The following is a 23301-nucleotide window of genomic DNA, read 5'->3' on the forward strand; positions in this document are numbered from 1 at the left end:
AAAGTGATAACTCTGACATATTCATTTATCTGTAATTAACCTTTTTTATACAAACATAATAGGTTTGTGAATTTAAGATGATACCCTAAAAAGAAGTAGACATAAAAAATAATAATACACTCGAGGAACACTCTGTGCAATGTCCAGGTTCCTTTCCGGCTGTCAAACTCAAGATCCCAATGGATATCAATCTTTGAGACCCCCCCCCCCATCGCTTCTATATGTATGTGTGACCCAGGGGTGTATGCATGCATTTAGCTGTCAGAAGCTACACTCGAAAAAGGGCGGGCCCACAACAAAAGAAATATTAAGTGAATTATTAAAACATAAAACTTAATTACCAGCAAAATAACCAGATCTTCATCTGCATATATGTAGCATAATAGAAAACAACAGAAAACACAGAGGCATGCATTCACGTTCTCTTTCCTTTTTCCAGCAGGAAAAAATGAGGAAGGGGGAAATTTGTGGAATGGGTAGTATTGGAAGAACAAAAGAAAGGTAAGGATAAAACTGGAGATGAGTAAGGATGGGAGAAAGGGGAAAAAAGAAACTCTTAGGGAAAATAAGTTGAATTTCAGCAAACCAGCATAGCAGCAAGGGTAAGTCCCAGCCCAAGTTGAGTTACGTTAGGCTCATGTTTGCTGGGATTCATAGCCTAGTCTGCAGTCATTTTCACATGACACCCAATCTTTTATTTCTGAAAGGGTTACGCTTCGCAACAGATATAAAGAAATTCCTCATCCCAATTCACAGGTAATTAGTTGGGGAGTGGGAAGCCTTCCCACTATTGGGTATGTAGGACGTGTGATTATTATGCTTCCCTGACGCATCCCACTATACACACACCCACACAATGTTCATTGAATACAATTAGTTAAGTGGGCTAGATTCCAGATACTGCACAGAAAAAACCATATTGTTTCTAAGACTGACTTGTAGTGCTTTCAGGGACTTTTCTGTAATCTCTTTGATCCTTCCCAGACATTTTATCTCTTGTCTTCCCCTTCATCTCCTTCATTCAATCACACCAGGCAGAGATTTCTCTAGTCCGTCATCAACTCACGCAACCTTTTTGCTTACCTCAGAACTGGAATCCCTGAAGTTTTTCCACACTCAGTGCCCATAAACGATTCCTCCCTGAATGGAACTTTTTATTGGAGCTAAAGCAGCCCATCATAATGAAGTCTCCCTACACTCCAAGCCTTGTATAGTTTCTCCCTCTTGTGGATCCTTTTGTGTGAAATAAAGGAACTCATGTCACTGCAGCGCTTTCCACACACTACGCATTTATGTTTTTTCTCCCCTGTGTGGACTCTTTTATGTAAAATAAGGTGGTTGATCATCCTAAAAGTATTTCCAGACTCCATTCATTTATGGGGATTCTCCCAAGTGGGTTGTTTTATGGGAATTGTGGTTACTGTTCTTGCTCTTTCCACATTCTATTCATTTATCTCCTTTCTCCCTTGAGATGATCCTTTTATGAGCTGTAAGGTGACTGATCATAGTGAAGTCTTTGCACGTTCCATGTATTTAAATGGTTCTCTGCTATGTGGATCTTTTTATGGGAAGTAAGATTACTGCTCCACCGGAAACTTTTTCCACAGTTCATGCATTTGTATGGTTTCTCCCCTGTGTGGATCCTTATATGGGATGTAAGATTACTGTTCTTGCGGAAGCTCTTTCCACACTCCATGCATTTGTATGGTTTCTCCCCTGTATGGATTCTTTTATGGGCATTCAGATTACTGCTCTTACTGAAACTTTTCCCACACTCCATGCATTTATATGATTTTTCTCCAACATGGGTGCTTTGATGTAAAGAGAGAGGGAGGCCCCAGTTATAATTTTTTCCTTGTTCTCTGTATTCATATTGTTTCTCTTTGGTGAGAATTCTACAATATTCACAGAAATTGGATTTATTCCTGAATATGTTTCCACACCCTATACATTTTTTCTCTTTGTGATCTTGTTGGGGCAGGAAGACATGGATTTCTGTACATTGCAATGCAGAAGATTTCTCCACCCTATTATTGAATTGGTTTTCCTTAGGCCTTTTTGGTCCCCATGGGTTTTCAAAGAACCTTTCTTTAATTTTATTTTTGACTGTTTGTAAATGTTCCACTGCTGGCTGCTTATAATTATCAGTCTTCTGCCCATCACCTGCTTGGGAGGAAAAAAGGAGATGAGATTATTTAGGCATAAACTGAGGGAGCTAACAGGAATCAAGCTGCATTAGTTGTATGTTTTATATGAATATTATCAAGATTTTCCCACTTTTCATTTTTTATGGGCCATTTAGTATTTTTCTTGACTTCTGGTGCTTCCTCTTATGTGCTGCTGATGTCTAGGGTAAACTACAGGTTGTCACCAAGGCAGCTGATGGATCATGAACCACAAGTTTCCACTTCCTTGAAAAAGTTGGGCCACAGTTTTAGAAGTGACCTTCAGCTATCACTGAATCTGAAAGCAGCAGCTACATCAATTAGATCTTGGGTCAAATAGGTGGGAGAGTCACCTAGGTGGATGGTCACACTTCCTAGTCCAGCTGAGAGAACAGCCCAATTATTAGGAGTTCTATCCCTCCAATTAATAGTGTGGGACCATCTAGGCTTAAAAAACCCATCATTATAGACAGAGAAACAGAAAGATGAATGCTGCTCCTAAGGCAACCTGCAAAATTGGACAGGAAGGACCAGAAATTGACTGGGAGGGTGCGCTCTGCTCTTTATAGAGACAGCATGAAGATTTTAGCCCTGTCTGCCAGAGCAAGTAGGAGGAGCAATGCAGTTAAGGAAGTTCTACTCCAGTGCAGAAAAAGAATAGACAAGCATTCCCACTAAGAAATAAATTACTTCTGCCTAGATAATATATTCCCCATTTCAACCCAGAGTAAAGAGGAACCCTTACGTATGGAGGCCACAATCTTAGCATTTTCCAGCATGACTTCCGTGTACATAGCTTTCTGGTCAAAATCCAGCAGAGCCCATTCCTCCCCAGAGAAATTAACTGTTACATCCTCAAAAGAAACAGGCTCCTGGGAAGGGAAGAAAATGTTCCTATTAATGTACAGTTCCAGCAAGTATTCACAAATTCTGGTTCTTAATGAAAAAAGAAACAGAAATTTTTTTACATAAGGAATATGAGTATCTTCCCTAGAGAAAACTGTCACAGAAAATGGGCAGAGTTCAAACCTGACTGATGACATAGTTGGGACGATATTTTATTAATCGAACTTATCCTGCAGACCCTTCAATCCAATTCAGAGACAGCCATACCAAAATCTAAGTTCAACTGATAGGACAGGCTCTGGATGAACTATTGATCAAAGGCTCATGTCTTTCCCGGAAGATGGTTTCATCAACAACATGTTTGGAAAGCGCTATGTGACATTTTAAACTGGCTTATATTAGCCCTCAATACAATATTTGGTTTAGTGGTTTGGTCTAGTGGTTAAGGCGCTGGGCTAGAAACCAGGAGACTGAGAGTTCTAGTCCTGCCTTGGGCATGAAAGCCAGCTGGGTGACCTTGGGCCAGTCACTCTCTCTCAGCCCAGCCCACCTCACAAGGTTGCTGTTGTGGGGAAAATAGGAGGAAGGTATGTTCCCCACTTTGAGTTATTTATAAAAATAATAAAGGCAGGATAAAAATAAAATAAAAATAAAATAAATTTATTCAAGACTTATTCAAGATGTCCTTGAAAGAATAACACACAATCCTATTAAAATGCAAGTAGATGGGAAGCTGCTCATGATCTAAAAAACTGGCTAGATGGGACCTCATGAAGTGAAGGAGGTGGCTTTGGAAAAAGATTTCAGTTCACTGAATGCTCTTTGATTAAATCACATTTCAACTTTGGGAAGTAGAATCCTCTTCCTACCTGAGCTGGAAGCAAAACTGCTGTTTCTGTTGCACCACAAAGAAGAGATGTTTCCACAGGTACCGTCAATGCTGTTCTGTTCTCTGAGAGTGAAACAAAAGGTGTAAGAGTACTTGTTTTTAAACATCCTTTGTACATTCCGGAGCAAGACTGTACACAAAGGCCATTCTGGCACACAAGGCTGAAGTACTACTGAAAATGAAGCTCATTCATTAAAGAAGTTTAGGCCAACTCCTGAGCACTGCACTGCATCAGAAGGACCCTCCTTTACCTGAGGATGAGATCTGAGATGGATCCTCCTGGGAGATTCCTCTAAAGGCCAACTCCTGAGTAGAATAGGACGCATTGGCCCATGCTTTGGGATATTCAGCAGCCACCTCCATGAAGGGCTCATGAACCTGAAACAGAACCAAGGGGAAAGAATACATTACGGTCCCCAAATCCACAGCGCTCTCAGGAAGAATTTGTATTTCCATATCTTGTGGGAGACTAATAGTATAATCTGCTTAGTAAGGAAATGAAATATTTTCCTGTTTTTCTTAGCCCTAGAAGGGAATCATTTAAGAACTTAGTACCACTAGTTTTCATGCTGTGACCATCTTGAGTAACCTGGTAACATTCTCTCACCTGCACCTCTCCCTGCTCCTTCTCCTCTGCCTGGCTCAGGAGGAAACCTTCTGCGAGGGCCACTGCCTGGGAACTGGTTTCCGCTCCACACTCCCGGACCCAGCTCTCCATCTCTGGGGGCAGGATGGCCAGGAACTGCTCCAGGACCACCAGGTCCAGCATCTGAGCTTTTGTGTGCTTCTCTGGCTTCAGCCACTGACGGTAAAGGTGGTGGAGTTGGCTGCAAAGCTTTCGGGGTCCCTCAACCTCCTTATAGCAGAACTCCTTGAAAGGGTGATGTACAACCCAACTGGTGGTTTCTTCTTCCAGGCTGTTCTGCCTGGACCTTTCCCAGAATTTCCCATGAGTCCCAGCCAGAATGATATGGGGGACTTTTCCTTCTCCTTCCCCTGCTGTGTACTGTGAGTTTGTCTCATCTCTGGGCTGAAATGCTGTTCCAAACAAATCCAGAGACTTTCCTAGATTTGCAAAGCAACTTCCATTTATAGGAGAAGAACGGCAGAAAGAGCCCCCTTGAGCCATCTTTGGGGAGGGCTGACTTTTGTTCCGAGATACTAAAATCTTTCACTATGAAAGACGTTTTCAGCTGCCAAGTTAAAGGGAAAAAGAAATAAACAATCAAGAAAACACAGAAAATGTCATTCAAGGAACTGAAGAACATTCTAAATAATATCTTTGCCCTTTGGAATTTTGTTGTAAAGAATGCTGTGGATGAAACTGCAATCACACCCCTTTTGGGGGGAAACGCTGATGGATAAGAGCAAAGTACTGTAGACATTCTTGCAGCGCAGGAAGCTATGGTTGCCATGGATCTTTTTGGCTGGTGCTTCTCACACTGACCTCTAGTTTGCACAGAATTTCTCCTGTAACCCAGAACTAATGGCCTTTTCTCCCTTTTGCCCACCCCCTAAAAAACTCATTTCTTGGTTGGGAAGAGTAGAGGGCCCATGCTTTGGGTTCTTTTTGCCTGCAGGACAGGCTCTCCAGCAGTGAGCCTGGACCCCTCCTAATCTTGGGGCTGCAGGGGGAGGGGTCCCAGGCTGGCTCAGGGGCTGAAGAGGACCACTCTGACACTTTCTCCCGGGGAACCAAGCAAGACAGGGCTTTGCAAGCCTCCTGGGCCATCTTTGCTGCTGCTACTGATGATGATTGCAGGGAAAGGGCCAAGCTAACCCAGGACAGGTCTGCCTTTGCTCACAACCTCCCTGGGCCTCTTCGCCTGCATCCCCTCATTTGCTGCTGGGGAGTTTCCAGGACAAAAGAATTCCCCCCCTCCCCGGAACCCCCATCAGCATAAAATTGCAGCAATGGCTTCAACCCCTAAAAGAAACTCCTGCCAAAGAAAGTCCCCCAAAGAGAAAGGTTTCTCTTGCCTGGTGTGACTAGGGGATGAAGCAGATTAGTCCAGGCTTCCTCCAATTCCAGATCTCAAAGAAGGGCCTGGAGGAGGATTCAGCCTTCAGCTTCCTCACGGCCAACGCAAGCCTGCCTGTTGCTTGCTGGCAGAGCAGATGCAGGTTGTTCGTGCACCGCTCTCCTTTCTTGCAAGGGCTCCCCTCACCCTCTTTGTGCCCTGGCGGCTTATGGGTTAATGGGAGAGAGTGTTTTTTCCTAGCCAGGCTGCAGATGGAGACTGTCCCTTGTTCCCTCCCTTTCAAAAGCCTGTTGGAATCCTCCCTTGGGGAAAACCCCCCACTTCTGTTACTTGCAAAGATCCACAAGGTGGCAGCCTCTGCAAATCCTTGACTCACAGCTCATCAAAAGAGCCCCCCCCCACCCCGGTCACAGGTTCTTCTTTAAACTGTACCCAGTTAGACTGACCCAGACGCAAGACAGCCACCAAAGCACTGGACCCTGGACAGGTCGTTGCCTTATATCTCACTATAAGGGTTGGGGAGATGCTTTATTTTGTGAAAACAAACATATAAAAGTGATATGTGAGCACTTCCTATATTCTATTCTATTGCTGTCTATACTATTACTATGATAATTACTATTACAATATACTATGACAATGTTTATACTATGTGAAAGGTCCCCTGTGCAAGCACCGAGTCATGTCTGACCCTTTGGGGGGACGCTGCTTTTGTGATGTTTTCTTGGCAGACTATAGCGGGGTGGTTTGCCATTGCCTTCCCCAGTCGTCACCTTCCCCAGCAAGCTGGGTGCCCATTTTACTGACCTCGGAAGGATGGAAGGCTGAGTTGACCTGAGCCGACTACCCGAGACAGAATCCAGCTTCCTCTGGGATCGAACTCAGGTCGCGGAGAGAGTTTCGGTTGCAATACTACCGCCTACCACTCTGTGCCACACAAGGCTCATCGTTTATACTATTGTTGTTGTTTATTCATTCAGTCGCTTCCGACTCTTCGTGACTTCATGGACCAGCCCACGCCAGAGCTTCCTGTCGGTCGTCAACACCCCCAGCTCCCCCAGGGACGAGTCCGTCACCTCTAGAATATCATCCATCCATCTTGCCCTTGGTCGGCCCCTCTTCCTTTTGCCTTCCACTCTCCCTAGCATCAGCATCTTCTCCAGGGTGTCCTGTCTTCTCATTAGGTGGCCAAAGTATTTCAGTTTTGCCTTTAATATCATTCCCTCAAGTGAGCAGTCTGGCTTTATTTCCTGGAGTATAGACTAGTTTGATCTTCTTGCAGTCCAAGGAACTCTCAGAATTTTCCTCCAACACCACACTTTTATACTATACTCTGTACTATTACCTTTCAATTACTATTACTTGGTTTTTTTCCTGTCATTCAGTCGTGTCTGATTCTTGGCAACTGCCTGGACTAGTCCCTGCAGTTTTCTTGGCAAGATTTCAGAAGTGGTTTGCCATTGCCTTCTTCCCAGGACAGACAGAGTGACTGGCCCAAAGTCATCCAGCTGGCTTTGTGCCTAAGGCAGGACTAGAACTCAGTCTCCCGGTTTCTAGCCTGGTGCCTTCACCACTAGACCAAACTTGCTCTCAATTACTAATTACTATATTACAATTACTCAGAAATCTCAGAGAGAAGGGACTTAAGGCAGAACAGGCTTAAGAAAGAAACATTGATGCATACTAGTAATAGTGTAGAGCAGCCTTTCTCAACTTTTTGACGCTGGAGGAACCCTTGACATATTTTTCAGGCCTCGGGGAACCCCTGCACATTCAGGCTCCAATATAGGCCAGAAGTTACAAAATGATTATATTTATTTCATGTGTAGGCTTGTATATATGCATTAACAGTGTTCTAAATTAAAGAATGAAACTTACCTACCTCTTTAATGTGAAGTTGCCTGAATTTGAAATAATTTTTGAATAAATCATGATCTCCCAGGGAACCCCTAGCGATCTCTCACAGAACCCTAGGGTTCCACCGAACCCTGGTTGAGAAACCCTGGTATAGAGCATAGTATATAGGTAATTGTAATTACTAATGACTCTATTACAATTATCTATATACCATGTTCTGTGCTATTACTTGTATGCATCAATGTTTCTTTCTTAAGCCTGTTCTGCCTTAAGTTCCCTCCCTCTGAGATTTCTTCTTCTTTTTCTGTTAATGGCCAACATGTAGAGCTCTTGCACCTTTTTTTACATTGTGCTTTGTCTTGCTGTGCTGCTATACTTCTTTTTCTCTCTTTTGGACCGTCCTTCTGAAAGAAAAACCACCTTTTGCTCGGCTGCTGTACTCTGTTTGTTGGTGGCTGCTGAGCTCCAAAACACTCATCTCCTCCCATGCCTGTGTCAAGGTTGCAGCTTTATTGGCAACTCTGCCATGCTGATGCTGGAGAAGGTTCAGATGGGAGGGGAAGAAGGCAACATAGGTGCCTGCAATTTTGCTAAGCAGTCTGCTCTTCCAAAGCCCCAAAGAGACTAAGGGAGAAGGCAGGATGTGTGTGTTACATTGATGGATGGATTATGTGCCATCAAGTCAGTGTCAGCTCTTAGCGACCTCACAGATAGATTTTCTCCATGACAATCTGTCCATCTGGTCCTTCAGGTCTTCCAAAGGGTGCACCCATCGCCAGCATAACTGAGTCGATCCATCTTGCTGTTGGTCATCCTCTTCTTCTCTTTCCTTCCACCTTTCCCGGCATCAGTGCCTTTTCCAGAGAGCTGGGTCTTTGTATAATGCAGAGCTTTCCAAACTTTTCATGTTGGTGACACACACACTGCAGGTACAGCCGTGTCACTGGAAGTCACGCAGAATCAGCTGTTTCAACCCGATTATACATACTGCGCAAGCACGTACCTGGATGATCCCTAAACCGCACGACACACCTACACACTGTAGCCGACACACTAATGTGTCACAACACAGTTTGGAAAGCTCTGGTATGATATGTCTGAAGCAGAATAATTTGAGCCTGGTCATTAATGCCTCAAGTGAGAACTCCGGGTTGATTTGATGACCCTTTTTTTCCTTCACTAGGAGTCTTCTCCTGAGTGTTACATATAAGATTGCGTAATGTGTGGCGTTTCTTGTAAAGAGCACTCTGTCCCTTTAATCTTTAGATTGATCTTGGAAGACAGATCTTAACCTGGCTCAGCTCCAGGTTGACCTTCAGTTCTGAGGAAGGCTCCCAGCACTAGCATCCAGGTCAGGGAAGCTTAGATGGTCCTTCCTTTCTCACCTCCAAGGAAGGAAGGGAGGCTCTCATCAGCCCAAGCCAGCCTGGGATCTTTCCCCCCAATGGTATGGGCAGCTTTTCTCTCATGGGGCTGGGGAGGAAAGCCCAGTCCTGGCTCAGGGCATCCATTCTGTGCAAGCTCCACCCCAGAGGATGTGAGCTGAGTGCAGAGCATCTGATGAGAACATCAAAGGTATCTTCAGCTTAGAGGATCCTGGCTCCTGGGCTGGAAAAGTTTCCCCCTCTAATGGTTTGGGATGCCGAGATTTTTTAAAAACAGAACCTGCAGTCTTAGACTCCTCTCCAGAGAAAGAGAGGGCTTGGAATGAATTCCAGAATCAGTGCTCTGCCTGTGTTCCCTTTCTTTTCTTTTCTTTTCTTTCTTTTTCTTTCTCTCTCTCTCTCTCTTTCTTTCTCTCTTTTTCTTTCTTCTTTCTCTTCCTTCTCCTGCTAGAAACAAGTCTCTTTGGGTTTGTGATTTCTGTTTCTTGCATTTTCTGTTCTAGCCAGAACACCATTTTCATTGCTTTCTTTCAAACTGTTCTCTTCCTGAATGATTTCAAGATGTGTATTCTCTCAAGGTTCTTTTTTTTTAAAATCTTGTATCAAGAAATCACAAGGTTTCACAAAATGCACTTGTTTCTTTTGTAGCTAGGTTTATCAAATCCCTTCCTGTTAGCCCTGTGAGGTAGTCCAGACCAGAAGCACAACCAGGAGTACCAGCTCTGTCTTTATTGCAAGGTTACATTAACAGAATCTTGCAAGACGGAAAGTATTTCTCCCCTCCTTTCCTTTTACCCTCCAGAAAACTAGGGAGAGCACCTTCTGGAACTTTTCCCACACCCTCCCTCCTTCTGTGGGCTACCATTTACATGCCAGTTGCCCAGTCCGCAGCTCTCCCTCCTGTCTCCCAAGGTCATTCCCACATGCCATTACACTTCTTCTCTGCAGAATGTAACGAACTGACCATTTGACCAAGTATACTGCAACATTACAACTTTGGAAATGGAGAACTTCCCATGAGTCCCACCCAGGATGTTGCTGGGCCCTTTTCCTTCTCCTTCCCCTGAGTAGTGCAACCCAGTTTCTTCTCTGTGTTGAAATGCTGTTCCAAAAAAAATCCAAAGGATCTCCTGGATCTGCAAAGCAACTTTCATTTACAGGAGCAGAATGGCAAGAAGACCCCCCTTGAGCCATCTGTGGTGAGGAGTGACGTTTGTCCTGAGACAATTAGAACTTTTACCCATAGCAGAAGGCGTCCCCAGTTCCCAGGCTAAAAGGGAAAAAGAAAACAAAACAACAACAACTGGAAGACTACGGCGCTAATGTAATATTCTTGCCCAGAAGGCCTTTAGAAATTTTAGGATCAGAATGGAAAGATCTTTCTTGACCCATGCTTGAAAATGAGAGATTTTTGTCCCCAGAGAAACTTTAACATGGAAAATAAATCCAGTTCCAAGCTTAGGTGAAAAAGAGAGTCACAAAAATCTGAAACTGTAGTCCAAGGCATTGGCAGAATGTCCATCTTTGCCCTTTGGAATCTCGTTACAGTATAAACAACACTTTTGGGGAGTCTAGAACAGGGTCTAGAACAGGGGTCCCCAAACTCTTCAACCCATCAACCCCAAACATTGATTATATGAAAATAATTTAATAAATACTACTTTAAATACTACTACTACTGATCCCTTGACAGTCCCATTCACCCTTGCAACCACAGCTCCATAATTAGGTGGAGAATATTATTTAGGTTCTAGGGAAAAAAACCTTTCATCTTCCCCTTTGTAACTCTGGAACATTGCTGGTATTCTTGTCCTGCCCCAAGTGCATTTAGGAAGAATGAAGTTAGGAGACTGATACTTTATAAAACAATTCTGGAGACTAGTCCTTAAAGAAAGAAATACATCTTTATTCAGGAAGTTACATGGCGACAGCAAAGTCAAATCTGTTCCACAGGAGGGATAACAGGAGTGATGTGCAAATTAAGCATTTGGCTGCAAAGAGACCAAAGTTGAAGTGCAGACTTGCTCTAATGTCTCTATGTCAGGTGCTTCTAGTGGCCAATAAATTGAGAGATGCAAAAAGCGAATGGCTCCAATGTGGGTCTTCCAAGAAAGATGAGACTCAGGGCACTATATGGACAAATATTCAAAACCCCTCAAGTAATCAGTTGTAGTTATTCTTCTCCATTTTCTTTGCCATTGTTGTTCCGTTCACTAGCATTTCAATTCTCCGTGGTAATAAACAGCTTGTACAGGTAGTCCACGCTTGTCAAGTGCCTTGTTCAATGACCATTCAAAGTTATGACAGTGCTGAAACAGTAGATTTACAACCAGTCCTCATATGGCCATTGCATCATGCCCATGGCCAAGTGATCGCCATTTGCGAGCTTTACAGCCAGCTTCTGACAACCAGTCAATGGGGAAGCTAGCAGTAAGTCACAAGTTGCAGTCACTTTGTTTATTTTCTATCCTGTCTTTATTATTTTTATAAATAACTCAAGGCAGCGAACATACCTAATACTCCTTCCTCCTCCTGTTTTCCCCACAACAGCAACCCTGTGAGGTGAGTTGGGCTGAGTGTGTGTGACTGGCCCAAGGTCACCCAGCTGGCTTTCATGCCTAAGGCAGGACTAGAACTCACAAGACTCCTGGTATCTAGCCCAACACCTTAACCACTAGACCAAACTGGCTCCAAACTGGTTAGGTAAAGGTAAAGGTTTCCCTTGACGTAAAGTCCAGTCGAATCCGACTCTAGGGGGCGGTGCTCATCTCCGTTTCTAAGCCTTGGAGCCGGCGTTGTCATAGACACTTCCGGGTCATGTGGCCAGCATGACGACTCGGAACGCCGTTACCTTCCCGCCGAAGCGGTACCTATTGATCTACTCACATTTGCATGTTTTCGAACTGCTAGGTGAGCAGGAGCTGGGATTAACAACGGGAGCTCACCCCGCCGCGCGGTTTCGAACCGCCGACCTTCCGATCGACAGCTCAGCGGTTTAACCCGCAGCGCCACCGCGTCCCAAACTGGTTATGTCATCCTTAATGACCCACAGTGATTTGCTTCACAACCACAGCGGAACTGACATCTTAAGTCTAGCATGGTCACGTGATGTTTCACTCGATGACCATATCACTTAGTGATGGAGCTGCCAGTCCCAATTGTGGTAATTAAGGGAGCGCTACCCGTAGTCTCCAAAATAGTACTATTAGTCACACAATTCACTTAGGAGCCTCTGTGTTTGCTTTTATGGTTTCCCTTGAATGAATTTTTCTACATCAGTGGCTGATGTTGAGTATATTCCTTTCTACACACCATACATTTATATGATTTCTCACCAGTGTGGATCCTCTTGTGGCAACTAAAGTCACTGCTGGTTCTGAAGCTCTTTCCACACTGCAAGCATTTATATGGTTTCTCTCCTGTGTGGATCCTTCTACATAAAATAAACTTTTTGCTATCATGGAAACCTACACTTACTTGCACGGTTTCTCCCCTTATATCCTGAGAGAGGGGTTTTTCCAGCAGCCTTTAAGGAGGCGCTGGTGTGCCCCCTCCTCAAGAAGCCATCGCTGGACCCTAGTATACTAGACAATTTTCACCCAGTCTCCCACCTCCCCTTTTTGGGAAAGGTGGTTGAGGAAGTGGTGGCATTGCAGCTTCAGAGGATCTTGGACGAAACGGATTATCTAGACCCCTTTCAGTCAGGTTTCAGGCCCAGTTATGGGATGGAAACGGCATTGGTTGTACTTATGGATGACGTTTGGTGGGAGCGGGATGGAGGCAGTGCATCCATCCTGGCTCTTCTTGACCTCTCAGTGGCTTTCAGTACCATCGACAATAGTATCCTTTTGGTCCGGCTCAGGGAGTTGGGGGTGGTTTTGCACTGATTCACCTTCCTCCAGGGCTGGTCCCAGTGTTAATAGGGAGCAAGAGATCCAACCCTTGGCCACTTCTTCATGGGGTGCCACAGGACTCGGTACTCTCTCTGCTCCTTTTTAACATCTACATGAAACCGCTGGGTGAGATCATCCTTCACCATGGGATGAGGTATCATTAGTATGCTGATGATACTCAATTATATATCTCCATCCCAGGTGAAGTAAGTGATGCTATGACCATCCTCTCCAGGTGCATGGGGGCTGTGGGGGCCTGGATGGGGAACAACAGTCTTCGATTGAACCCTGGTAAGACGGAGTAGCTGTGGATTAACGGCACCTTGGGATCTGGGAAATTGTCATTTTTCTGGATGGGGTTGCACTGCCCCAGACAGGCCAGGTGCATTAACTTGGGGGTTCTCTTGGACTCATGACTCCTGCTCAAAGAGCAGGTGGCAGTCATGGCCAGGAGGGCCTTCGCTCAACTTCGTGTTGTGCACCAGTTACACCTTTTCCTGGACCAAGAGGACCTTTGAACTGTCACTCACGCCTTGGTCATCTCCCAGACTACTGTAACGCGCTCTACATGGGGCTACCCTTGAAGAGTATCCGGAAGCTACAACTGGTCCAGAATGCAGCTGCGCAGGCAATCCTGGGTGTGCCAAGGTTTGCACATTTAACACCTTTGTTGCGTGAGCTGCACTGGGTCCATTTGCTTCCGGGTTCAATTCAAGGTGTTGGTTATTACCTTTAAAGCCCTACATGGCATGGAACCAGGCTGCCTGAGGGACTGTCTCATCCCCATCACATCAACCCGTCCCACCCAGTCATACAGAGAAGGCATATAATAGACCCCATCTGTAAAAGAATTCCATCTGGCAGCGTCCTGGAAGCGTGTCTTCTCTGCAGTAGCTCCTACCCTTGAAATATTCTTCCCCTGGAAGTGAGACAGGCCCCCTGCTGGACTTCCGTAAAAAAACTAAAAACCTGGTTTTGTTAGCAGGCCTGGAATGGGAAGGGGACTAGCCACTCCTGGGGTTGGCTAGCACCATAGAATGATTTTAAAAGGGCCCATTATACTCATGGACTGATAAAGAACACTCAGCCATTTAGATTTTATCTCATTTTTACTCATGTTGTATTTATTGTATTTGTAATTGTTTGAATTTTAACTGTGTTTTCATTGTGAACCGCCCAGAGTCCCTCCTTTGTGGGGGGGAGATGGACGGTGATAAACTGAAGTCACTGCTGGTGCTGAAGCTCTTTCTGCACTCCAAGCATTTATATGGTTTCTTTCCCACGTGGATCCTTTTATGGAAAATAAACTTTCTGCTATCACGGAAACTTACACTTACTTGCACGGTTTTTCCCCTGTATGGATTCTCATATGGGAATTAAGATCACCACTGTAGCCCTTTCCACATTCCATACATTTAAATGACTTTATAATAGGATCATATAAAGACTCTTTTCACAGTCTATGAACCTGTGTGTGCATCCTCATATGGGAACTAAGATCACCGCTAATACTATAGCTCTTTCCACATTCCATACATTTATATGGTTTCTCCACTGAGTGAATCCTTCTATGGGTATTAAGTGCACTAATTTGTCTAAAGTTTTTTCCACACTCACTGCATTTATATGGTTTCTCCCCCGTGTGGATCCTCTTGTGGCGACTAAGATGACTGCTGGTTGTGAAAGTATTTCCGCACTCCATGCACCTATATGGTTTCTCCCCTGCGTGGATTCTTTTATGGAAAGTGAGGCAACTTGAATTAGTGAAGCATTTTCCACACTCAGTGCATTTGTATTTCTCCCCTGTGTTGATACTCCTGTGGTGACTAAGTGTACTGCTGGTTCTAAAACTTTTTCCGCACTCCATACACTTATATGGTTTCTCCCCCGTGTGGATTCTTTTATGGGAAGTGAGGGAACCTGATTTAGTGAAGCACTTTCCACACTCCTGACATTTATATGGTTTCTCCCCAGTGTGGATTCTGTTATGTACTGTATAATGATATTTTTGTCTGAAGCTCTTTGCACAGTTCTTGCACTGATATGGTTTCTCCCCGGTGTGGATCCTTTTATGGCAAGTGAGAGAACCCGACATAGTGAAGCACTTTCCACACTCTGTGCATTTATATGGTTTCTCCTCCATGTGGAACCTTTTATGGGAAGTAAGAAAACTTGAAGCTCTGAAACTCTTTCCGCAATCCTGGCATTTGTATGGTTTCTCCCCGGTGTGGATCCTTTTATGGGAAGTGAGGGAACCTGACATAGTGAAGCGTTTTCCGCAATCCTGGCATTCATATGGTTTCTCCCCTGTGTGGATCCTTTTATGGTAAGTAAGGTGTTTTGCAGAACGGAAGCTCTTTCCACACTCCATACACTTAAATGGTTTCTCCCCTGTGTGGATCCTTTTATGGGAAGTTAGATCCTGAGAATCACTAAAGCTCTTTCCACACTCCTGGCATTTATATGGTTTCTCCCCTGTGTGAATCCTTTTATGTGAAATAAGGTGTTTTGCAGAACGGAAGCACTTTCCACACTCCTGGCATTTATATGGTTTCTCCCCAGTGTGGATCCTGTTATGTACTGTATAATGATATTTTTGTCTGAAGCTTTTTGCACAGTTTTTGCATTGGTATGGTTTCTCCCCAGTGTGGATCCTTTTATGGGAAGTGAGGGAACCTGACATAGTGAAGCATTTTCCACAAACAGTGCATTTATATGGTTTTTCCCCAGCGTGGATTCTTTTATGGTAGGTGAGGGAACCTGACATAGTAAAGCATTTTCCACACTCCTGGCATTTATATGGCTTTTCCCCTGTGTGGATCCTTTTATGCGAATTAAGGCTTGTTGCAAAATGGAAGCTCTTTTCACATTCCTTGCATCCATATGGTTTTTCCCCTGTGTGGATCCGTTTATGGGAAGTAAGATAACTTGAATGATTGAAGCTCTTTCCACACTCCTGGCATTTATATGGTTTCCCTCCTTCTTGTATTATCTGATGTAAAGTAACAGGAAATGTCCTTCTGGAGCATTTTCTGCTTTCATTCTGTTTCTCTGCAGAGTGGCTTCTGCAACACTTGCATAATCCCGATTCATCTTTGAGTATTTTTCCACACCCTGGACACACTCTTTTTTCTTGGTGATCCTCTCCTGCCAAGAAAACACTGATATCTGGACACTGAAAAGTAGAGCATTTCTCCAGCCCCCATTTTAACTGGTTTTCCACAGGCCTTTGCTTTCCAAACATCCTTTCCACAACTTCTTTTTGGCCTTTTGGCAAAGTTTCTGCTGCCTCTTGGCCAGAATCCTCCATCTCCCATCCATCACCTGCTTGAAACAGAACAAAATTAAAGTTGAGCTGCAAAAGGGATCAAGTACCATTGCCGCATGCCTTCTTGGAACATTACAAAAACTTCTCTCCCGGCCCTTTTTCCTTTTAGCTCTTTTTGTGATTCCTCTGCCTGCTTCTGTCAAGGTGTGTTCAAAACACGGTACTATGCTTGCTATTGAGTTGATCTAAGATCTGACACGAGTCCCTCTTGCCCTCCATGCTGCCGGAGGCAAACCTGAAACCGTTGGAGAAGTTCACGTTCATCTCAGGGTGGGACACCCTTAGCTCTACTGCTCCTTCACATTCAGTTCCAAGGAAGCAGGATGGACTCCTGAAAGCTGCCTCTGTTCAATAACGGACTTAATGATGGAAAACAGGTATATCTGAGAAAGTGGAAGCACTGGTGGACATGGATATCCTAACCGAGGTTCTGCCTCCTCTACCTGAGGAAGCTCTCCCTTGAAAAAAACAGGTTCTCTGTCTGGGCATGTTCATTCTCCCTTAGTTGTCCCTGCATTTGCAGGCAGAACTTATAAAAGGGAAGCCTTGGAGAAATGGGAGGGAGAGACACCTGGGTGGAAGGTCCCATCTCCTGAAAACCTGGTCCATCAGAGAGCCCAGTCCTCAAGCAGTCACATCCTTGTGATAATCCCTGTGAGACTATTAGGGCTTCTAAATGCCATCATTATAGACAGAAAAACATAAAGAGGGAGAGAGCATTTAAGACTATCTACAAAGTGGGACAGGCAGAATTGGAAAGTGGCTGGGATGGGAATCAGCATGGGAGGACCCCTCTTCCCTTTCTGGAGACAACATGAAGGTTTCAGCCCCTCTTAACAGACCAAGTAGGAGGAGGAATGCAGATGAGGACACTCTGCTCCATTACAGGAGAAGAGGAGGACAGCATTTCCTCGGAGAAACAAATCAGCTGCTTACATCTGGCTAGAAAATACCTTCCACCTCCGTTTCAGCCCAGAAAGACAGAGCCCCTTACCTAGGGAGGCCACGTTCCTTGCGTTTTCCAGCATGACCTCTCGATACAGGGCTTTTTGCTTGGAATCAAGCAGGGCCCACTCCTCCACCGAGAAAAACACAGCTACATCCTCAAAGGAAACAGAATTCTGAAATAGAAATAACACATTCTACGAATGTCCCTACGAAGGAACAGTTGAATAGAGAGCCAGTTTGGGCTAGTGGTTAAGGTGCTGGGCTAGAAACCAGGAGTCTGTGAGTTCTAGTCCCGCCTGAGGCATAAAAGCCGGCTGGGTGACCTTGGCCATTCACTCTCTCTCAGCCCAACTCACCTCACTGGGTTGCTGTTGCAGGGAAAATAGGAGGAGGGAAGAGTATTAGGTATGTTCACTGCTTCGAGCTATTTATAAAAAAAAAAAAAAAGTGGAATAAAAATAAATAAATAAATAAAAATAAATGTACAGTGCATGCAAATTTCCTTCTTTAAGAAAGCAGAATCCTGCTTTCCACCTAGGACAAATAAGCGACTTCCCTGGAAAAAAGGGACAGAGCTCCAAGCCTCTGACTGAAAATACATCTGGGATAACCTTTTCTTAGTCTGGCTAATTCTGCAGGAGCAGCAATCCCAAATTCCTTCTCTGTCAACTGATAGTGTGGGACTTGGATGTACCACTGATGGGAGGTTCCAGCCCTTCCCAGAAGGTGGCTTCCTCAAGACGAATTGGGAGAGTCCTGTCTGACATTTCAACCAGTGCCTTATATTGTCCCTCAACACGATACTCACTCAAGAGCTATATGAAGCTGTTGGGAGAGGTCCTCCAGGAAGTACCGTGAGATGCTGAGATGCCATCTATTTGCAGATGACATGAGTGGAAATTATAAAAAGAAAATGAGAAATCAGGACTCCCTGTGAGGCCACTGCAGGTTATTGACATATATCAAGATGCTCTGTCTGAGAGAATATGCCAAAAGGAGCTTTGAGTAAACAGCTATCTTTGTTCTAAACTAGTCAACCCTGAGCCCTAGACAACAGCGAGATTCTTTGTGAACCATAAGCAATCATGCTAACCTATAAAGCTGTATTTCAGGAGAAAACATTCTGTAATGAAAAGCTGTCTTGATGGAAGGCACCAAGTAATAACCACAGTCTAAACTATGTGATGTGTAGCTATGTGTCATGATCACCGTTGCGATGATTACGACAGCGCAACGACTCACATAACAATACAAGGAAAGGGGTGCCAAGGGATTAAGGGATAAGCAACTGATTAACAAAAGAGAGCAACAGACACCGGCAACAAAGTAACGACTCCAGCTGGAAAAGCAGATAGGAAAGATACAATGTTGCAAAGAATGAAATTGACAACACCCGACCACGAGGCACGCCCGAACTGTCAAGAGAAGCAGGGACATCATCGACCGCTTAAACTCATCACCGGCCGGGGGAAACGATTAAGGAAACACCCGGGGCACCAGAGGGGCTCCGCGACCCCTCACCCACCGGCAACAGGACACTCAGGGCTCGGGGCACACCCAGGGTAAGGAGGGGTGGAGCGCTGACCGGCACGGGCTATTTAAATCCCGTTCCGGCACGCTCCACTCACTCTCAGCTTTTTACATAAGGCATGCATTCTATGCCCAAATAAAATCAGAACCTGAACCCCCCGTTAGCGTCTGTTTTATTGGGTAGCAGGCAGAGCCTGACACTATGTAACTTGTTGTGTAGGCTTCAACAGTCTCCAGCGACACAGGTGAAACATGATCACACCACCTTGTTATAGTGGAGTCTGAGAAGAATAAAATTAAATATACTTTTCCATGACTGCTTAAGAATAAGGATGAATATAAATATTGTTACACTTTTACAGAACAAAGCATAGTTCAAGAAAGTATACACTTTAAGGATGACTAGAACAAGTGATGACTACATAGTGTAAATATAAGCTGAAAACGTCCCTTCTGCGTCCTCTTAGCAGAACACCTTGACATATGTCAATGAACTAAAGTAGCCCCGCTCACCCTGTTGTCCTAATTCCTTTCTAGTTTTAACTTCCACATCTGCATGCCATCTGTGTTCTTCAAGACTGCTGAAGCAATAATACTGCATGGTCACATACGACATAGTTGAGACCACAATTCTATTACAAAGTACATTCCATTCAGCATCCAGGGGGGAACAGGGCGGCTTGGTATCTATGGAGATTCCTCTTGAAGTACTGACCTGCACACATGCAGTCCTATGTGACTTCCTATCAATATAGCAGGAAGCTGCTCGTGAAAGGGGGTCCCTCCCCCTTGCCCCGGTTTTGTACAGCGCTGGATCTCCCTGAATGATATTTGCAGTTTGAGGAGGGAAAGATCTTCCTACCTTCGTTGGAAGCACAAGTGCTGCCATTCCTCCACTACAGACAACAGACGTTTCAGAAGATACCATCAATGTTGTTCCGGTCTCTGGGAGTGAGAAAAAAGCAGAGGAACTGCTTGTTACAAAAACATCCTTCCTCTATTCTGGAGCCTCACATTCAGAATGTCCATTCTTCCACACCAATGTGCAAGATTGGGGAACAAGCGGGAATGAGTGCCTTGTGGCCAGAGAACAGCCCATCTGGGTTACTGAGATTGATGGGGCTGTGTGAAAGCTGGAAGGTAACAGAAGCCTAGGGATTGGGAGTGGGCTGAGAGGCAGTTCGGTCAGCCATGGGGGACCAAGGAGGAGCCAGTGTAACTATGGATGGTGGTTACTCAAGTCCAACTCCACACAAGCCAGGGCTACGGAAATGACAGAAGTAGAATATGAGCTCGGCAAGTTTGCTCATTCTAGAGGTGGCAGGGGAAGGAGGTGGGAACTGGCTGCATCAGGAAGTGAGAGAGGAGGAGTTCCCCCTGTCCTGAAAGAGGTCAAGGAATGCTTCCTTTTGAAGAGGACCTCCCTCGACTTAGCAGACGATTGTTGTCCAGCTCCTACCCATCCCCAATTAGCAAAGGTCATGGAGGGGGTGGCAGTGTCTTAACTACAAAGAGCTACAGAGGAAGTGGACAATCTGGAGTCATTTTAATTGGGATTCAGGTGAGACCACTGGAGAGAACCTGAGTTGGTCTTGATGGCAGATGACCACCACCAGACTTGGAAAGCAGAGTGATCCCACTATGTACCGCTAGATCTCTCGATAGTATGGAATGGCATCGATCACAATGCCTTCCGGGCTGCCCGCAAAAGTTCCCAGTTGGGGCCAGCGAGAGGGTCATGAAGGGGCAACCCCCAACCCAATTTACGAGTGGAGACCACAGAACTGCTTGAGCCAAGTTTATTGAACTGCGCAGGGGACAGAATGCAAGGTTCTGCCCCTTAACAGGGAACAAGGCAAAAGCCCCTGTAGTGATTTTGTTTACATAAACCAAAGCAACACCCCTTAGGAACAAAACGCCCCTCCAAAGTAACCCGAATTCCCTTTTTATTATTCGCCTTGACTTCATTTATTCAGCAAACCTTGATTGACTTCCCTGTTCTAGCAACTGTTCCCTGAGTTGTCACTTCTGCATTTGGCAAGCTGTGTGAGCTATTTATGACTTTGTGCCTTAGGCCTCAGAGTGCTGCATTTTGGAATGGCTGCAGCCATTTTCTTAGGCGGAGCGATTCGTTCCCTTGTTACAGCCTCGTCACGTTACTCTAGGGCGATGTTAAACTTTCAGGGATCAGGATGCAATCTGAAGGGGCGACTTTATGCCATAAAGCAGCACAGAGCTTGGCTTCCAGAGATCCCACCCAATGCCCCGTGGAGGTGTGCCGAGTGTCCCCCCCTCCTGTCCGATAATCAGGGAAGAGGCCAAAACCTGTTCCTTCTCCCTACACTGACAGGATGCCGCACCCTGGCGGGGTCCCCCTCCCCGTCAGACCATCAGGGGCGACAGCAAAGCCTTTCCGCGGTAGCACTTGCCCTTCGGGACAGCCCGCCAGCGAGGCGGATTACTCGGCAACCGCGCGCCGCCTCCAGACCTTCCGGGGCGGCGACGCCGAAGCACCGCGGACGGACCGCCCGAGGGGGGCGAGCGAGCGGGCGGAGGGAACCCGGGCAAGGCAGGCCCAGCACCCAAGGGCCTCGGGAGGCGCCTTACCTGGCGCTCTCTCCGGAGACGGGTCCGCCCGAGGGGTTCCCCCGACGAGCAGCCCCGGGGAGGGGTCGCCCCCGCTGCCGCCGGGCGGCTCAGCGGCCGTCCAACGCAGAGGCTCCTGGACCCGCGGCGGCCCCCGAGAGGACGCCCGCGAAGGGGCCGGCAGGGTAGTCGCCGCGGGGCGAAAGGGGCGACTGGGCGAGGGCTCTCGTGCGGGCCGCAGGAAGCAGCCTTTAGGGTCGGATTCGGAAGGGTTTCCCACGAACGACCGCAGCCGGGACTGGCCGGAGGGAAGGAACGCAGGCGGGCAGGGACTCTCGCCCGGCGCCCGCAGCCAAGGCGGGGCTGCCCCGCGGCCGACCCTCGCCCGGCTCCGCCCCCCCCGAGAGAGGCATGACCCCTTCCGGCACGCGCCCCGCCCTTCCCGGAAGGGCCTCCGTGGGGTCTTGGGAGACTCCAGGGAGGGCGTGCTTCTTCCTAGAGAGACCCCCTCGGCACTGCCCGACCTCCCCGCCCTCCCCGCCCAGGTCCTCCGAGCTCCCGGCGGTCCCTTCCGCTGACCGGGGAAAGCGGGCGGCGCTTCGCAAGAGGGCGCCCCCGGGCGGATCCTGCTTCTAATCCTTCTAAGCCAGGCTTTTTTAGTACTCAAATAAACCAGGAAATCCAAGAGCTCGAAATGGGCTAGGAAGTCAAGAATATATCCCAGAATTCACTATGCAAAGTATTTGCATATTCCTGTAAAGTAAATTAGATGGGTATTTCAATGTACTAGCCAGAAATTGAGCTTCACCTTTACCTTACATAGCCCATGATATCATTAATCCTACTGTGAGGTATCAAGAAATCACAAGGTTTCACAAAATTCACTTGTTTCTTTTCTAGCTAGGTTTATCAAATTTATTTATGTATTAATCAAATTTATCACCGCCCATCTCCCAAAAGGAACTCTGGGTGGTTTACAATAAAACATAAATAAAACTATAAAGCACTATAATCTTCAGCAAAGGATCGTTACCTTGTCGTGGTGCTGGAGCTTGAGCACCTCAATGATGCCATGAGCTAAACCGTGAAGGGCCACCCAAGACGGGAAGGTCATGACAGAGAGGTCAGACTAAATGCGATCCCTGGGGAAGGTAATGGCAACCCACCCCAGTATTCTTGCCGTGAAAACTAAATGGATCAGTACAACCAGAGATATGTCGGTATACCATCGGAAGGTGAGACCCCCAGGTCGGAAGATGGTCAAAATGCTACTGGGGAGGAACAGAGGATGAGCTCAACTAGCCCCAGACGTGATGACGCAGCTAGCTCAAAGCCGAAAGGACGGCTAGCGGCCGACGGTGCTGGTGGTGAACGGCGAATCCGATGTTCTAAGGATCAACACACCATTGGAACCTGGAATGTAAGATCTATGAGCCAGGGCAAATTGGATGTGGTTATTGGTGAGATGTCAAGATTAAAGATAGACATTCTGGGCATCAGTGAACTGAAATGGACTGGAATGGGCCACTTCACATCAAATGACCACCAGATCTACTACTGTGGACAAGAGGACCACAGAAGAAATGGAGTAGCCTTCATAATTAATAGTAAAGTGGCTAAAGCAGTGCTTGGATACAACCCAAAAAATGACAGAATGATCTCAATTCGAATTCAGGGCAAGCCATCTAACATCACAGTGATCCAAATATACGCCCCAACCACAAATGCTGAAGAAGCTGAAGTAGAGCAGTTCTATGAGGATCTGCAGCACCTACTGGACAACACGCCTAAAAGAGATGTTATTTTCATCACAGGAGACTGGAATGCTAAGGTGGGCAGTCAAATGACACCTCGAATTACAGGTAAGTATGGCCTGGGAGAACAAAATGAAG

The 23301-nt window shown here is 46.0% G+C and overlaps 4 protein-coding genes across 4 annotated transcripts in view; 1 reads left to right on the forward strand and 3 right to left on the reverse strand.

The window, feature by feature from the left end:
• Positions 1-23301, forward strand: part of LOC134491915 (zinc finger protein 420-like) — a 363546-nt gene that overhangs the window by 192292 nt on the left and 147953 nt on the right. The gene's annotated exons all lie outside the window — the stretch shown is intronic.
• On the reverse strand, positions 644-21797 carry LOC134492036 (zinc finger protein 493-like). Its single transcript, XM_063296159.1, has 7 exons — positions 21431-21797; positions 19686-19768; positions 17340-17466; positions 14486-16344; positions 14227-14381; positions 12440-12557; positions 644-1864 (listed from the first exon to the last, which is right to left on the reverse strand). Exons 2-7 carry the CDS (start codon positions 19749-19751, stop codon positions 1481-1483), a joined length of 2709 nt encoding a protein of 902 aa, XP_063152229.1. The 5' UTR covers positions 19752-19768; positions 21431-21797; the 3' UTR covers positions 644-1480.
• On the reverse strand, positions 2817-4356 carry LOC134492015 (neurotrophin receptor-interacting factor 1-like). The gene is made up of 3 exons (XM_063296142.1): positions 4152-4356; positions 3881-3963; positions 2817-3037 (listed from the first exon to the last, which is right to left on the reverse strand). Exons 1-3 carry the CDS (start codon positions 4354-4356, stop codon positions 2852-2854), a joined length of 474 nt encoding a protein of 157 aa, XP_063152212.1. The 3' UTR covers positions 2817-2851.
• On the reverse strand, positions 4370-5029 carry LOC134492006 (zinc finger and SCAN domain-containing protein 12-like). Its single transcript, XM_063296130.1, has one exon. It carries the CDS (start codon positions 5027-5029, stop codon positions 4370-4372), a length of 660 nt encoding a protein of 219 aa, XP_063152200.1.

This window comes from Candoia aspera, chromosome 2 (assembly GCF_035149785.1).
Source record: "Candoia aspera isolate rCanAsp1 chromosome 2, rCanAsp1.hap2, whole genome shotgun sequence".
Taxonomy (NCBI): domain Eukaryota; kingdom Metazoa; phylum Chordata; class Lepidosauria; order Squamata; family Boidae; genus Candoia; species Candoia aspera.

What these genes read in the sequence shown, in the direction of transcription:
- LOC134492015 (XM_063296142.1), bottom strand. Translation starts at nt 4,356, where the DNA reads ATGGAAATACAAATTCTTCCTGAGAGCGCTGTGGATTTGGGGACCGTA. An exon ending in ATCTCAGATCTCATCCTCAG is followed by an intron (nt 3,964 to 4,151) that starts GTAAAGGAGGGT and finishes TTTCACTCTCAG; the next exon opens with AGAACAGAACAGCATTGACG. An exon ending in CAGTTTTGCTTCCAGCTCAG is followed by an intron (nt 3,038 to 3,880) that starts GTAGGAAGAGGA and finishes TTCCCTTCCCAG; the next exon opens with GAGCCTGTTTCTTTTGAGGA.
- LOC134492006 (XM_063296130.1), bottom strand. Translation starts at nt 5,029, where the DNA reads ATGGCTCAAGGGGGCTCTTTCTGCCGTTCTTCTCCTATAAATGGAAGT.
- LOC134492036 (XM_063296159.1), bottom strand. Translation starts at nt 19,751, where the DNA reads ATGGTATCTTCTGAAACGTCTGTTGTCTGTAGTGGAGGAATGGCAGCA. An exon ending in ATATGAGGATGCACACACAG is followed by an intron (nt 14,382 to 14,485) that starts GTTCATAGACTG and finishes TTCCCATATGAG; the next exon opens with AATCCATACAGGGGAAAAAC. An exon ending in GTGAGAAATCATATAAATGT is followed by an intron (nt 1,865 to 12,439) that starts ATGGTGTGTAGA and finishes CAATATGAATAC; the next exon opens with AGAGAACAAGGAAAAAATTA.